This window comes from Phalacrocorax carbo, chromosome 7 (genome assembly GCF_963921805.1).
Source record: "Phalacrocorax carbo chromosome 7, bPhaCar2.1, whole genome shotgun sequence".
Lineage (NCBI taxonomy): Eukaryota > Metazoa > Chordata > Aves > Suliformes > Phalacrocoracidae > Phalacrocorax > Phalacrocorax carbo.
In genome coordinates, this window is record NC_087519.1 from 2082408 (window position 1) to 2100046 (window position 17639).

The following is a 17639-nucleotide window of genomic DNA, read 5'->3' on the forward strand; positions in this document are numbered from 1 at the left end:
GCCGTACCGAGCTCACGTCCAGCACCAGGAGAAATCCCAGATTCCCGTTTCTGTTTTGTCACTCACTGTGACACCTTGGCCGTTTCACTTCATTTCACTTATCACAATGGATGTTGCACAACCTTAACATTTCAAAACACTTCAAAACTACTTGAAGGGAAGCATTTTAGTAAACATACAAATCACACTTTCCTTGACAGTGGTGACTAGCTCTTAACCCACTCCCATAGGTTACAACTGCACTACACTCACAAATACGCTGCATTACCGTGAAGTGACAATGCCACGTTCTTCAGCTTAAAACAGATGAAAAACTGAACTCAGGTTCTGGTCAATCTGCTGCATTTATCACTTAAGACCATTTTTAGATTCTGTCTTTTAACAGTTAATACTCAGAAGGAATAGGCAGAGCTACACTGGGGGTGGGAAAGGCAGGGAGTAGAAACACGAAGGAGCTTATTTGAAATAGTGCCTAAATATATATATATGAAAATAGGCTGGAAATACTCCAAGGGCTACAATTAATTCATAAATATTACGTATCTTATAACTCTATGATACATTGTATAAATGGAATAGAACTGGAAACTGTGCAATTGGACAGATATTTATATTTGATTATTTTTTAATCAGTCATGTATTAGAGCATTTCTAAGCAATGGGGATTTCTGAAGACCTACAGGAAGTATTAAGGGACAACTTCATGCTGACCTTCAGTGCCAGAACACACTGCTCTCCCCGCCTACCTCTCTGAAGTAAATACCCACCTAGTCCAGCTCTCCTCTTGCCACGGCCCCTCCTGGGCCCACAGATCGACATTGCACATCTGTTCCATCCCTTTGCCAGAGGGAAGGAACATCACTGGATCCTCTGTACTCAAGTTAAATCACTTGATTTCTTTAGGCACCTACATATACATCCCAGAACTTAACTGCTGCCATTCAGGCTTGAAAATTTTAGCCTCTCCTCCTAAGAGTACTGACAGCAGTTAAACACTTCAAATGAGAAGTACTAAAAACCTAGCACTGTCATGTCCCTACACTGGCTGTCCTGCTTCTAGCGCACTTTTACCCTCAGCAAGAAAGTTGCACATTTTATAAGGTTAACAGGAAAGGCAAAAAAATAAGTTCAAAGCTCATGATTAGATCACAGAGTCCCTAGTAAGCTCTCTACCAGGACTAGCACAACCCATATCACCTTTTTCCAAAAGCCATCATAAAGGGAGATAAAAGTATCTCTAAAAGACTCCAAGATTTTCAAGACCCAGCAGCATTTCCAACAACGACTAAGTGTTCTCAGCATCTTGGTTGCAAGAGAAAACCTTAAAAAAAAACCCACCATATTGCAATAGCACAGCTTCCTCTCCTGTGCTATGCGAGCACCGCTGCTGGGCCTCAAGCTCTCCAAACACTTAAAACGGATACTACTCCAAGCTTAGATTGGTTCACTGATTATTAATGGATTACTCACAGGCTTTGAGTCAACCGCATGGTCTGCCATAACTCATTCTACTAAAAGCTTTAATTAGAATCACAGAACATACTGAGTTGGAAGCGACCCACAGGTATCATCAAGCCCAATTCCTTATCAAATTATCAGTTATCAAAGAGATATCCTAATTTGATCTTGGGAAGCAAAGTGGCTTCCTAGATCCATCCACATCAGAGCAGCAGTGTCTGAAAACATCCATATCCTGTAAGGTCCTGGAATTTGTGTGATCTCAGTTCTACGTATGAAGAGATTGAGCAATCAGCTACGGAGAGCAGTAATAAATTATACTCCTTTTCTTGGAGTACAAAAGCTACCCAGTTGGTTAAAACTCTCTCATACTTAAAAGAAACAGACTCTAGACTATGGAAAGATTCTCTATACATGAACTTGAGGCATACCACATGCAAATACAAGTTGAAGCCAAAAAAAAGAAACTGAAGTACACTGTAACTCTACTTCAGCTACAGCACACGAACATGAGAGAGCTAATATTTCAGCTTATTCTTGCACAATTAAGAGCTGTAGAGCGGAAGTCAGAAAGCTCAAGCCTGAATTGAGAATATAGTGTTTTGTTGAACTTCCTCCCACAAAGTACATTTAAAAAAAAAAAAACAAACACAGAAGACAGTAAAAGCGTGACTTTCATATAAACCATGATACTGACTGCACAGAGCAACAGATCAGCTTGCTGATATATGAAAGGGAGAAATACTTGCCAAACAAAACTTTTAGAGTTTCCACCCTAGATTTTTAAGTGCACTGAATTAATTGTTTAATAGCTGTGCCTTGAACTACAGTCACGCTAAAGAATTTAGTCAGATCAGTTGCAAGATGTGTCTTCAAGAACACAGCACGTCCAAGTAACCATGATCAGTCACAGTCAAAAAGAAAATTTCAAGGTAAACGCAAGTCAGAAGCATGAAAGCTGGTTAGTAAGCACATTATTCTTGAGGACAGGCACCAGGGGTGAAATTCTGCTTATTGGAGAAACGCTGTTATTAGAGTCCTGAGATTAAGAAATTAAACTAAGACCTAAGCAAATCAAGACAAGCTTCAAGTAGAGCTATCGGAAGGTCCCTTTCACCCAATGGAGCCAGTATCTGCAGTCTGGCAGGCAGCATGCAATGCCTTCTGTAGGTGAATTTCTACCTCCCCAAAAAGCCCAATGTTTGTCTCCTCATTCCAGGAGGATGAGACCTGCAGGTAAAAATCCTGATTTCCACAACTCAGATCTGAGCTGCAACTTGTGTTCCACATCGCTTAAACCTGAAGCATAGCGAATGAATTGTAGGGTGATCATCCGTACACCATTCGGACAGCTTTTAAGAGAATAGCACAGCCTCTTTAATCCTTTAAATTGAAATAAAAGGTTGATTTCCCCTTATAGGTAAGTAAAGACCCATAGCCTAGTTAAAAAGTTGATACACCAGAAGCTGTGCTGCCATCCAGTGAGAGCTGGGCAGGCTGGAGAGCTGGGCCCAGGGGAGCCTCATGGGATTCAGCCAGAGCCAGTGCCAGGTCCTGCCCTGGGGAGGAACAACCCCCCGCACCAGCACAGGCTGGGGGGGACCTGCTGGAGAGCGGCTCTGCTGAGAGGGTCCTGGGGGTGCTGGGGGGCAGCGAGGTGACCCTGAGCCAGCACCGGGCCCTTGGGGCCAAGGAGCCCAGCGGTGCCCTGGGGGGCATGGAAAGGCGTGTGGCCAGCAGGGCGAGGGAGGTTCTCCTCCCCCTCTGCTATGCCCCAGTGAGGCCACATCTGGGGTGCTGCGTCCAGGTCTGGGCCCCCCAGTTCAAGAAGGACAGGGAACTGCTGGAGAGAGGCCATCGGAGAGCTACGAAGGTGACCAGGGGCTGGAGCATCTCCCTTGTGAGGAAAGGCTGAGACACCTGGGCTTGTTCAGCCTGGAGAAGAGAAGGCTGAGGGGGGGTCTCATCAATGCTTCTAAATATCTGAAGGGTGGGTGTCAGGAGGATGGGGCCGGGCTCTTTTCAGCGGTGCCCAACGCCAGGCCAAGGGGCCACGGGCACAAGCTGGAACACGGGAAGTTCCCCCTGAACATGAGGACAAACCCCTTCCCTGTGCGGGTGCCAGAGCAGGGGCACAGGCTGCCCAGAGAGGCTGTGGGGTCCCTTCCCTGGAGACATTCACCCCCCGCCTGGACGCGGCCCTGTGCCCCCGCTCTGGGGCTGCCTGCTCATGCAGGGGGTGGGACGGGGTGAGCTCCAGGGGTCCCTTCCAACCCCCGCCAGCCTGGGATTCTGAGAAAACGTTTTTTGGAACAACTACACAGATAAAGCAATAAGAAATGGCATATGCTGTAACCAGAAGTATTTTTAAGATATTGTTTAACTATCTAATGTCCCTTCCATAATAATCTGGCAGAATTTTGGTACTCGTTGCTCATCTCATAGTAAACACGTTTCACCACACAAAAGAGATCTTATCTGTGTGTTAGAAGTTACTTCTAGAAAGTTGGCCTTCTGCTTAAAAAACAACCAATTAGCAGCATCTATGCACAGGGGGCTGAAAATCAGGAAAAAAAATAAGTGAAAGCTGCAGCTTCACTTGAGAAACTAACAACCAAAATTCTCCTATTTAAAGGAGTTCCTATTCAAAAAAAACAACAGAGAAGTCACAATAATAAGGCAACTTTCATACATTCCATCAAGGCCAAACTGGATAGCTTTTCCTCCAAAGAACACCCGGTCATATAATCACATCAAATCATGGTTAACCACGGGGCAGAGTGCACAGACTTCCCACTAGCACTGCAGGAGCCCACTGTACAGATTCATCCACCAACATACATTTTGAGAACATAAAGCCTTCCTCATTGGCTTGTACACAAAACCATCCAATATAGATGCTTTCTCTATTCTGCAATGAGGATGACTAATAAAATATGGATCAAATTCGACAGCTCCACTGAGCACGGACAGATCTCTCTTCGCCTCAGATAAATAAGCCCACTGACAGTCTTGGGAGTAAAGAAAATGCTGTCATCCCCCGACAGCACAGCCCGCGTAACCATAATTGTCAGTATTAGCCACACGGCTCCGAAAGAGCTACGCAGGAGTCACGTACTTGAAGCACTCAGAAGAAAGCAAGAGACTCTGCTATCTGAGCAGAGTAACAGCAGGAGAAGAGTCCCACCATCAGCAGGGCCTAGCTGCTGTTTTCAGTTCTTCAAACAAGAGCAGGTTGAGGTAGCATAGGCCGAGTTTACGAGTTCAACTAGCTAGGCAAGTCTGCTCTTCTGCAAGCATCCTACTCACTGCTAAAGGCTGTATGGGCTGCTGTAAGCCAGGGAAAGGTAAAGAAAAAATTTAAAAACCTCAAAACCCCAAAGTTAGCCAACAGCCCTTTAACCTTAGCTTGTCACAGATGGTTCAGCCAGCCATGCTCAAGTAAAGATCCTCAATAGCTGCTGCTGAGGAGGGTACAGATGGATAAAGCACTGCATTTCCCCCTTGCCACAAATGCAGCCCAGCGAGCAGTCAGCATGTGGATTTTAATCACAGTTCAGAGCTGCATTTTGAGGAAGCAAGTATAAGAAGGTAACATCCATTTCCTCCTTTTGTTCTTGGCATTAAAAATAATAGTTAGCAAATTTAATTTCCTTATCTGTTATTCACATTAGCTTATGTACTACCCACCTACGTAAAATATTTGGGTACAGAACGCATGTTCAAGTGCCCTGTTGTGCAACTCCCTTCCCCGAGGCTTTGTCAAATTATTGTTTTTCAAATTAACAATCACATCTTGATGGGAAAGAAGACCACTATAGCAAACCTTCCAAGCAATTCCACCTTGACTTGGGAAAGACCAGGGAACTACATCCAAAGATGTGTTTTGCCCAACTTTTACATAATAACTGTATTTCAGAAGAACCTAAAGACGCTCAAGTCAGCGCACTCGCTCTCCCTCTCTCACCAACACATTTTTTTTTTTTTATTCCAGCAGGTTCCATTTTAAGCAGGGAGATAATTATTCAAAAGCCCACACCAGGTCATCAGTTTGTTCTCGTGGTGGAGGGAAACAGAGTAAATTCAAAAGTTTCTTATCCCTACCCCATGAGGAATCTGATGGGAACAAGCAAGCAGGAGATGCTGAAACGCTGGCCGAATGCCAAGGAGGAGTTCTGAGTGTTTGTAACACATATCTGCCATTTGAAAGCAACGCCAGGGAACCTAGAAATTCGACATTTGAGAAAACCCACATTGTTTGCAGCAGTGAAAGGGATGCCCAAACCGTTTGGGGCAAATATTCAAGAAATCATTTACGACTTTTTAGTTAAGAGTATCAGTAACTGTATAAATGGAGAAGATGAATACAAGTCTGCTCCATATTTGCATTTAAAACTCCTAAGCTGTATGCACAAGCGCTCCAAGTTGTTTTGAAAGTGTATAAAGCTGCATATCACTGGTTATTAATCCAATAGGGTTCTTTCATTAACATATATATATTTATTACTCTAAAATACCTTCATGACATTTATAGTTAGCAATTTTACAATCTGTAGCAACATTACTTTCCACTACGAAAGGAAACAACCAATCATTTCTCATACGCATGGACACTGAAGCTCTCTCTCCTCTCCAAAGCACAAAAATAAAAGCTTTTTAATAGTATTGCTTCAGACAAACAGAAAGACATCTGCAGGCAGGACTCACATGCAAAACAAAAACCCCAAACATACCCTTAAGTTAATTGAAAGGACAGAGATCGCTTAAAAAGGTATCTGGTTAGAATTTCACCCACTTCCATTTCCTTACCCTGACATTCAAAAGTCCACAAAGGGGGGAAAAAAAAAAAAATCCTATTGTATATAAACTCCTCAAGCAATAAGACATGACAGAGCGTGAATTATGATCTCTTCATTTGGGGCCTGTCAGACACAGAGCTGACAGCAAAGTGTTCTTACCACACCGAGGAATAAATGCATACCATAATCCCTGCATTGGAATGTCTTACTGAAATTATAGCATTATTTTTAAGTGCTTATAATGTAAAAGTGATAAGACACATACTGAGTACCTAATTATCCTGTATCACCAGCATTGCCTGGAATGCTTATTAATCGATTAGGTTTTAGATTAAAGCTAAATAGAGACAGTATACCTCTTAAAAGAATACCTGAAACAGAAGATGACATTATCAAAAGCTATCTGTTTTTCCCTCAATGTCTCAGTTATAACAGTTAAAACAAAAAATATGCAAACAACTGTGGAACACACTTCAGAAATCTGCAGACCACCACCTCCACTGATGTATCAGCCTTCCCACAACCCTGTAGCTGTTCAGACTGTTAATGTAAAGTACCTGCTCATTTTTGTTTACAAGAAATCTCTTTTGCAAAGGACATTTTTTTCACTCACCCACCATATCCCCATATCTACTCTCACAAATCTCCTCCTCCTCCTCCCAGCTACTCTCACAGTGAATCTTCTCCAGGGTTTTCAAGACAGCAGAAGGCTCCAACGTGCAAGCAGACCCTCCAGAAATTAACAGGACTATTGTTTTTAGGCAGTATTTAAGAGTATTAAAAGTCAACCACGCTGTGTTTTGTGTGGAGTCACAGCCAGAAAAAACAAAAGAAAAAAAAAAAAATCACACATTGTTATATAATGCTCTGTAAGCATCAGATTATTCTCAGCAGCTATACACGTGATTTATACCTTAATACAAAAGGCAGTTTAAAGAAAAGTAGCCACAATGGCAAAAGAACCACAAGTCTTCCTAAACTCAGGCATTCGGGCTGTAATGGATCACAGCAAATATCGAGCCTGGCATTCTTTTCCAGCACAGATGAGAAGATTTTGTGGGCTTGATGGATTTGGGAGTATATTTATTTGGGTTGTTTGTTGTGTTTTGTTTTTTTTTTAATAATTAAACTCTATGATTTATAAGAACTACTGAAAGCAGAGAGGTTTTCTCCTTTTTCTAAGGTTTAGTACGTTTTTTGTCAAACTCACCCCTTATATTTAAGGGATCTTTGAACCATATTTAGTGGCTCAGCTAAAGCAACTAATGAGTGTTACGTAAGATGGCTCTCCATGTAGAACAATCTGTTCCAAAAGTTACCAAAAATAGCAATTCTCTAAACACTGGTGTGATGCAATATTTAACCAGTTACTACATTAGCAGCTGAATTCATCCATTACTATTTAAGAAAAACAAAAAATAAAATAAAACAAAAAAACAACCAACCACAACTTCAAATATTATTACAACATTTACAACCTTACCTAGGCTGGTAGGTTTTATCAGCTCATCCAACAAGTCGTAAAAAGGTAATTTCTGAAGTTTTATGTCAGGATGGACAGGGTGGAGCGCAGATGTAAGATGGGGGAGTTCCAGTTCATGTTTAGGTCCCAGAAGCGAAACAGGAAGCAATGGTGACGTGGCAGGGTGGCCATCGTAACTGAGCTGTGGAATGGTAGACGGAGACAAAGTTGCTGGCATGGAGCTCGAGTGTACGCTGGGGATAGATAAGTCTGCAGGTGTCATGATTTTCTGAGGGAACCTTCGCCTATAGAGTTCTTTGATTTTCATTTGTACAGCAGGACTGCAGCCAGCCTTTAACAAATGCAGTGCTTTTGTGAGAAGTTCGTGTTTTCGTCCGTGCTTGTTCCTCCCAGCGTAACCCAGAAGTACTTGCAGTTCAGAAACTCTAAGGCTCATAACCATTTGCTTAAAAGAAAAAAAATGAAAAATTAGTACGCAATTTACATCATCTTAAACACTAACATCAGAATGTGGCTTAATCCCATTAACCATACCGTTTTTAAAGGCACACCACCACTGTTTTTCACCCACTGATTATCTAAAATATAATGTAAACCTGTACTTGTTCACAGATACATCTACTTTGAAATACTGTAATAAGCAATTTTTAAAGGGATTTCCATTTGCCATACACAATTTAGGACAGCAATACTGGTAGTAAAAAAAAAAGAGAAGGACAAGTGGCCAAATCAAAATAAAGCTTGTAGACATAACTATTTTCTAATCACTGCTCTGCTGGCCTCTCTAACGTTAATAATTTTTTTTACTTCCAGCTAGGTGAATAACAAGTCACAACACTGACAACATCCAAGTCTCCAGTACTCGCACTTGAAAGCTGCGCCAGTCCTTAACTCTGGAACCCTACTTCACTTTCGAATCCCTCCCTCGCTTTTTGCCATGCAGTGTAATTAATCCACACGGGTTCAAAGGAAAGAAGAGATATGACCAATGTTAAAAACAGAGAGAGAAATTATAACCTGAGTTGTGTTCAACCCCATATGATCATTACTGAGTTAAAACAAACTTCCTCCGATTCAATTTCCTCACCTCTCACATCAGAGCTGCATGTTCTGTTTTGGATGGGGGAGCAGGGCTTTGCCTTCTATTAATTAACATCTTAATTTACACAGTCTTTTACTGTCTCTCAGTATGGTCTAATGAATCAAACTGGTAAGACCTGTAAACTGTTTCACTTCTTCGGGAACCGAGAAAAACACTATGCAAAGTCGCGAAAGCAGCAATTGCCTGTGCAGACTAAGTACTTCCCCACTGGTCGAGCAGGAGCCAGAAAGTCAACTTACAAGCCTACTTTCTATATAAAAACTTCTTTCAGTCCTTGACAGTGGCTCATTTGCCACCATGAGGCCTGTGACACCAGCTGAAAGGATATTCCTGCAGAATTTTGGATTGCCAAGAGACCACAAGAAAGTGAAATGCCTAGAAGCCATTGCCGCAACTGGCTATCAGGATCTTCTGTATGAAAACATTAAATACCCAGAGTATGTTGTAGTTAATGCTGAAAGATCAAATTCAAAATAATACTTGAAGTATATATTTAGGACTAAAACCGCTAATTCAGTATATCAGGGTTCTGCAATTTCCCAGCCACTCAAGGCTGAATAACCAAACTGGCTCTTACATTTGCAAACAATCTTTGAAAGAGAATGCAAATGCTCCCATCCTCTCCAGTTCTTCAAACTGTGCAAAGTATTCAAAAACATATATTACTCAAGTTATTTTCACATTAATTCTTAAACCTAAAGTGCTAATATTAGAAAGTACACTATCCCTAGCTCTAGCAAAACCAGCCCGAAACTCCTATCAATTCCTCAAACCTCCAGCACCTGCAAGAGATCTTCAATGCACAGGTGTCCACAGGAGGTATTTCCCTTCACTGAAATAGGTCATGTTATTTAAAAGCCCTAAATTAGATGATTCATGTATTTAATGAGGTGTGCACCCAGATAGATTTAACTAAATTTGCCACAAAATTTCTGCTCTGTTGAACCACACCAACAGAACTGAATAACCTTGCTGCAAATCTTAGATAAACCTTGTGCTGCAGACTGCCACAATCACTTTGGATATAGCAGCAGTTTGCTGGCAACGTTTTCTCTGAACACCCTGAGAACCAACTTCACACTTTTAACTATGGGGCTGTCATGGACCAACTAATGAGAACAGACAAGGAACTTCCTAAGAAAGGGAAATGTCTGTGGTGGGTCAATTCTGGCTGGACACCAGGCACCCACCAAAGCCACTGTATCACACCCCCTCCTCAACTGGGCAGGGGAGAGAAAATATAAGTAGAGGCCCATGGGCCAAGATAAGGACAGGGAGAGGTCACTCAGCAGTTACCATCACAGGCAAAACAGACTTGACTTGGGGAAATTAGCTTCATTTATTAACAATCAAATCAGAGCAGGGTAATGAGAAATAAAACCAAGCCTTAAAACACCTTCCCCTAGCCTCTCCTTCTTCTTGGGCTTAACTTCACTCCTGATTTTCTCTACCTCCTCCTCCCCAGTGGCACAGAGGAAAGCAGGTCACGGTCAGTCCATTACATGTTGTCTCTGCCACCCCTTCCTCTGCAGGGGGAGGACTCCTCACACTCTTCCCCTGCTCCAGCAAGGGGTCCCTCCCATGGGAGACAGCCCTCCACAAACTGCCCCAGCGTGGGTCCCTTCCCCAGGGGCGCAGCCCTTCAGGAGCAGCCTGCCCCAGCGTGGGTCCCTTCCCCAGGGTGCAGCCCTTCAGGAGCAGCCTGCTCCAGCATGGGTCCCTTCCCCAGGGGCGCAGCCCTTCAGGAGCAGGCTGCTCCAGCGTGGGTCCCTTCCCCAGGGGTGCAGCCCTTCAGGAGCAGGCTGCTCCAGCGTGGGTCCCTTCCCCAGGGGTGCAGCCCTTCAGGAGCAGGCTGCTCCAGCGTGGGTCCCTTCCCCAGGGTGCAGCCCTTCAGGAGCAGGCTGCTCCAGTGTGGGCCCCCACAGGGTCTCAACTCCTGCCAGCAAACCTGCCCCAACGTGGGCTCCTCTCTCCACAGGGCCACAGCTCCTGCCAGGAGCCTGCTCCAGTGCAGGCTTCCCACAGGGTCACAGCCTCCTTCGGGCACCCACCTGCTCCAGTGCGGGGTCCCCCACGGGCTACTGGTGGATATCTGCTCCACCATTAACCTCCGTGGGCTGCAGGAGGACAGCCTGCCTCACCACGGTCTTCCTCACAGCTGCAGGGCAATCTCTGCTCCTGCGCCTGGCGCACCTCCTCCCCTCCTTCACGCATCTTGGTGCCTGCAGGGCTGTACCCCTCACATTCTCACTCCTCTCTCCAGCTGCAGCTGCGCAGATTTTTTTATTCCACCTTCTTATATCTGGTTATCCCAGAAGCGCTACTACTCCCACTGATGGGCTCGGCCTTGGCCAGCAGCGGGTCTGCAGTGGGGCTGGCTGGCACTGGCTCTGTCGGACACGGGAAGCTTCCCGCAGCTTCTCACAGAGGCCACCCCTGTAGCCTCCCCGCGCCACCAAAACCTTGCCACGCAAACCCAATACAATGTCTTAAAAGAACAAGGTATTTCAGTTACAATTTGAAGTGTTGACAGCTGAAAAGAAAGTGAAACAAATTTTTAAACATGGAAGAACACTATTTATAATGCTTTACAAACATTTCTTCACACTGAGTAGTTACAGCTGAAAGGTTTAATGCCTGCTACCATCACCATTACAAATCACCTCCCAAACAGCCAGAACCTCTCCGTTTCACTCTGTTCTTGTTTTTAATAAACTCATAGGCCCAGCTTGCAAAAAACACAGAGAAATAGGAAATAATTGAGCCAAAAGAGAAGCTCCTGCTACATGTTGGATGGTCTACTTTTTTTAAGGTATAGGCAAGTTAGAAATAAGTACACAGAAAGCAGGGTCCATCATGTAGCCAGACTCACGAACCAAAACAAATAAAATTCCCCAGATCTTCCCCACCCTGGCGCATTCCTTACAAAGGAGGACAAGAACAATTTCATTTGCAACATTAAGGGCACGAACGGATACATCGATTAAAAACACAGTCATGAAAAAACCAGCAATAAAGGCTTGTGGTTTTATTACAGTTTCATGCATCACAGGAACATTTTTTTTTACATAAATATAAGTAAGAAGAGGCAATGCCTTAAAACACCACACATATCTATAGAGTTTTGCCAGTGGATTGTGTCAGTCAGTGGCACGGGGAAGCAGAGCCCGACAGACAGCCGTGCTGGCAAAAGTCTCTCACGTTGCTGCAACATGAACATGAAAATTCCTCTCCCCTCCTCCAACACAGTTGTGTTTTATTTGAGGACACAACCCAGCTCTACCAGCAGAAGTGCCGCTGCCTGTACAAGCACCACTATCCATGCTACAAGCCCCTTGGCCCATGTCACATTGGTACCCTAATCTTAGAACAGGCAGGGTAATTATAGCAGGGAAACAAACTGAGCGCTGTCAAACGCACAAAGTAAATACCTGAAAAGCTGCAATTTATAATTTTTTTTTCCCTGTCGCGTCTCACCTCATCACAATTCAAACCCCTTGCTGGCTTAGTTACACCAGCAAAGCTGAAGGGCAAAGACACAAAGCATTTTGCTTCAGGAAATCTTGCTTTTTTTTCTTCCTGTTGCCTGAAGTAGTGTAGTGAAAAGATCACTCTCAGTCCTACAGCTGCATCTGCAGCAAGCTACAAAACCCACCCCTAAGAGTCTGTCTCCCAACAACAGCAAATATCTGCAATGCAAATAACTGTCCCTACCTCTGGCTGTTTATCAGAATTGGCAAAATGTTTGGGTTTTTCTTTCCTAACACAACAGAAAATAACAAAAAAAAAAAACCCAAACAAAAAAAAACACCAACGAACCAAACAAAAAGGACATATACACACACAGCTATCACAGACAGACTGAAAGATAGCTTGCGAACTGCAGTTACAGATAACTAGGCGTTTAGTTATGTGTTCACTTACAGGTAAATACATGTTCCTACAAACATCACACTAGCACACAAGAAATTGATAGTATTTAGCTACGCAAAGGTTGAGCTCCTCACCACTTCCCTAACTTCTGCATGAGAAACACAATGAGCTGACGGCAAGCCAGGTTCGGATACAACAAATCCCAGCGTCAAACAAACCAGGTGTTCCGATGATGATGTGCATTTTGGTACCTGTCGTATCTAGGCAATATCTACAGTTCAAAGAGAGGGTGAGGACAATAGAAAAACTGTTCGAAGTTTAAGAGTAAGAACAAGTTTTACAGAAACTCAACTTATCTCAGTTTAACAGAGAGTATTTCTACTTTGACTCACTGTAAAGACCTTCACAGAGTTTAGAAGGTAACTCTAATCTATAAACATACATCTGACATTTCCTGCTCGACAACACAAACACGTGCTCCTCCGCAAAAGCTGCATTAGTCATGGGGACTGCCTGGCTCAGGATATGCAGTCCCCCTTCAGCCCACGTCCCCTCACCCAAGCCTTGTGACCACAGTCCATCCTTCCCAAAGCCCTCAGGGCATTTCCCTGGCTTAAGACAAGTCACCTAATTACATCTGTCAGGCAGGAGGTCCACAGAAGTAAAGAGGTTGGTTTATTTTCCCACCTCCCAGTTGTTTGTTTCCAAAACTGCGCCACTTTTCTCCTGCCAGACCGTGTGAACCCAACCATTTGATGTGGCTCATGCTGCAGCCGCATGAGCAGGTGCATCTCCCTGTTTCTGCGTGTTGAGGAAACGTTCTCAAGCAACTCAGCTGGAAACAAGGATATTTCCTGCTCCACACCTACTTCAGATAACCAATAAGGTTTGGAAGAAAACAGCTTACGGATGCAAAAGCAATCCCGGGCGGCGGCATTTGCCTACCTCTCTCCTGTGACTATCCCTGGGAAGCGATGTTCTACCTACAGCTCTCTCTTTTACAAAGGTGTACCAACTTTTTTTTTTTAAAGTAGTTTTTAAACAGATATGAAAATTGTTTAGGTCCCCCAAACCAAAAATTGCATGTAGACACTTACGAGGTAAGGAGGAACAAGGGTTTTCTCCAAGACATCCACAAAAGGACTATTAAAAAGCATCAGGCTGCAATGTCAATGAATGTTTTGTAGCTCCTGACTCACTAAGTTCTCTCAATAAACAAGCATGTCCGGTTGGAGAAATATGTCTGTGCCACACAACAGGACCATTTTGCTTTGTGAATGCTGTTTAGGCATTCAGAGTAAATACTTTACCAGGAACCCTCACTTCTAACGGAGCAGCCAACGTTAAGAGTCATTTACTGTGATTTCTCTCTGCACAGAAAATAGCAGAGATAAATCTTTATTTTTAAAGAATGGTTTTCTACACAAGCCCAGCCACTCCACCCATCAAGGAAAGATGCCCAGGCCAGGCAGCCTCTTGGCTACAGAAGTCCAATCATTAGCACAGGTTAACAGGTCAGACCAAAGAAAAATGGCCTTCAAGAACTGGACCTTGTCTCACTGATCTATGGAAGTTGGGGATTAAGCTTAAAAATAAATACAATCTAAGTGTTAGTGCCTCTGGACAAGAAATTCCTTCGATAACCCTGCGTGGCTGGTCTCACTGGCACATGACTCAGAGAAGTGCAACTAAAAAGACAAGCGGATTCAGGCAGAGAACATCGTTTCTGGACTAGAAAAAAATGGAGGCTAAAACACTGGTTTGGAATGCAGGAAGACGAGCGCTAAGTCCCACTGCTCAGGAAAGGATCAGCTACAGCTTATCTGCTGAGATCCAACACCAGACGGTGAGCCTTCAGCTTTCCCCCCCCTCAGTTTTTTGAAGGGAGGGATTTGCCCAAAAGAGGCAGCAGTAATTCTATTATTATTTTTTTTAATAAATTGAGTAGTGTCCATAGGAGAGCACGATGGGCAATACTGAAAATTTATCACAAATACCAGCACCACAAGATACTGTCTTAAAAGCAGCATGCTCATCCATCAGCGGCAGCATTAATAGTCCCACCAATTTGATGAATGCTTTCTAGAAAGGGTATTTCTACATCTCCTGTAATCAGCCCCAGGATCTATCTGGAGACTTTAACAAGTTACTTCCGGATGTTTATGATAACTGGAAGCTGTGAATAAGCTCCAAAACACATTCAAAAGATTTGCCAGCACAACAAGAAGCATTTGGCTAGGTACCACACCGCATTTTGTGCCTAAAGCTATACAACAGGTCCTTCACAATTCTCTAACTGTTAACATGAAAGCTAAAGGGGGAAAAAAAAAAAAGACAAAAATCACCCCAAACACTGTCAAAAGTTAGAACAAGAGAGTAAGTAAAATGAGAAGGAAGAAACGAAAAAACGGATACTGAATGGGGGGTCACCCATTTATTATCAACAATTTAAGACAGTGACCGTAAATTTCTTCTGTTATTAGAAACATAGGGATTAGCAGTCATTTACTAACAGTCTCTGAAATTAAGAATCATTATTATGGAAGAGGGCAAGCACTGCAACAAGTCAATTCAAAGGCGAAGTTTAAGACAAAAAACCCTTCCAGCTACACCCCTGTGGTCTTTTAAACGCTTCACTGAAGGAGCCCCTACTCTGACACCCTGCACAGCACCTTCAGCCCCAGCATCCAGAGGGATCAGCTCCAGCTGTGGTTTGCATCAACAGTGTGGCCACATTCACACTGGCAAAGCTCTAACGCTCTTTTCAAGGACAACGCAAATGGAAATTTCCCCCTTACAAAACAAGGAAACTACTATTCAATGAATTCCACAATGCACTTCTAAATGTTTAAAAAAAGATGAAATAAAAATTGTTCTTTTTTTCTAATAAATGTGACTAGGAAGCATTAGATTAGTATGGAAATGGTTTTGAATTAATCTCAGTATGCCTCCAACACCCAGCTGTAAAAATACAGGAGAGTTCTTGCATACTATGAACAGCCTCTTTAACCCCTGATATAAATCTTCCGGAGAAGAAAGCTATACCTGAGCTACATGAGCTCTCTACAGTTACACAGCCTAAACTCTTGGGTTCTTAGACATTTAAAGATTTGTGAAAGTGGGATATCATGAAGGTAAAAATATTCCCATCTTTTATGGAGGCACATTCCCTAGTCCTAAATTCTATCTGCAAGACTCACACAAGGAAGCTATCAAGGCTAAACTATAAAAATTGAAATCAGCCTACCGAAAATCTGCAAGAGGGAGTGAAACGACCAATTCATGGAAGCTCAAGCGCCTCGATGACAGGCTGTAACTTCCTGCGTTTGTCTAATGCAACCAAAACACTAAAAGGTTGAAGCCACTGTAATTCAAAATGGAGGGGAGGCAAAAGCACAGGAGAACGGTCGTAAATATGCAACATACCACAACCTTTAAGGAAGCCATTGGTTCTCATAATGAAAAACTCAGCTGTCTCCTAGTGTGATACCTACAATGTTTTGGCAAGCAGGGCAGCACTAAAAGAATAGGTACAAACCAATGGCAGGTACAAATATTATTTGGCTTTTGTTACACTCACAAGGAGGTATTTCTTAATCAAAGAAACCCTATATTTACACAGTGTATCAGTGCTTATAAAGAACGTTTCACAACTGTATGACCAAATCTATGCGTTCATCTAGCTGGCAGTAGAAAGAGATTTAAGAACGCATCAACAAAATGATGTCCATATATTGTAAATGCCAAAAATAGCCTGGACTGACCTACGATTGGTATCTCCGTAGACGCGTGCTTCCTTAAGGTCAAACACGGTATTCTTTATTTTCACCAGGTAACATTTCTTCCCATGCTAGCAGAGAAAGTCCACTTAAAAGCTTACGTCATCAGGTGTTATTTACCTTACTATGCTCACAAACAATATATTTCCTTGCGATCGATATGGTTGTACACCTGTTAATATAAACATTATGACCCTTGAACCAAGCTACCCGAATGATGAAGCTAAGGTTCAAGCACCTCCTGACACCAGGAATCTCTGGCAGTGAAGAGATCACCTGAAAACTGTAGCAGTTCAGCCTAAAGGGCTTCTGGACAGGAGGTCCTGCCATTTCCTACCACCATCCTTCTGTATACAGTTCTTGTAACAACTTACCAAGTATACTATATATAACCACTTAACTCTTAATTCCACAGATCACCTAGTACAAGGAACATAATTCTTACCTGCTCTTGGCAAACATTACTTCCTTGTATCTGTCACGCTGGTAAAACTTGACTACCCTAAACTTTTAGTGAGGTCAGAGCAATGCTGTTTCATACATGAACACTAGTAAGTCTAAGCTCTCCTTCCAGCCCACAGTTCAGAGGCCTCCATCTAATGGTTGTCTACATCTACCGGTGATGCTTACCAAGTTCTGCAAAAGAAAACAGTAAGACAGACCTAGCCCCGCTGAACTGGCTGCTAGTAACAACAGGCAGGGTTTGGAATTTTTAATATAAACCCCACGTGTTAAAAGTTGCCCTACGTTTTTTGCAGATGCCTGTGGTATTTTGCTATGCTATCATATATGTTAAACATAATCTAAAAGCCTTAACACATACAACCTGGCAAATCAGCTCAGGCAATTGCCCTCCCCGACCTCCACACTCCACCCCTTTTCCTAGAGGTTATTTCCTCTAGAAAAGAGATTCAGCAGAACAGACTGCATGTCCGCATGCCCAAAACACCACTTCAGTGCTTGAGCACTTAAATCTGGGGGATATTATTTTTTTTTTAATAGGATGGCTTGCAAACCACATTGTGTCCTGCCCTGCCTCCCTGGCTGCACATTAACGCTGCTGAAGCGGAGAAGTGAGGCAGGACGCTGGGGCAACAACTTGCTCAAACTGCAAACTGAACTTGTTGGAGAAAGTCTGCCAAGAC

The 17639-nt window shown here is 43.2% G+C and overlaps 1 protein-coding gene across 2 annotated transcripts in view; it reads right to left on the reverse strand.

The window, feature by feature from the left end:
* Positions 1-17639, reverse strand: part of PIAS1 (protein inhibitor of activated STAT 1) — a 65116-nt gene that overhangs the window by 30314 nt on the left and 17163 nt on the right. For both annotated transcript variants that reach the window (XM_064456026.1, XM_064456025.1), the window contains exon 2: positions 7741-8185. In XM_064456026.1, coding sequence (XP_064312096.1) covers positions 7741-8185 — 445 coding nt within the window. The remainder of the gene's footprint in view (positions 1-7740; positions 8186-17639) is intronic.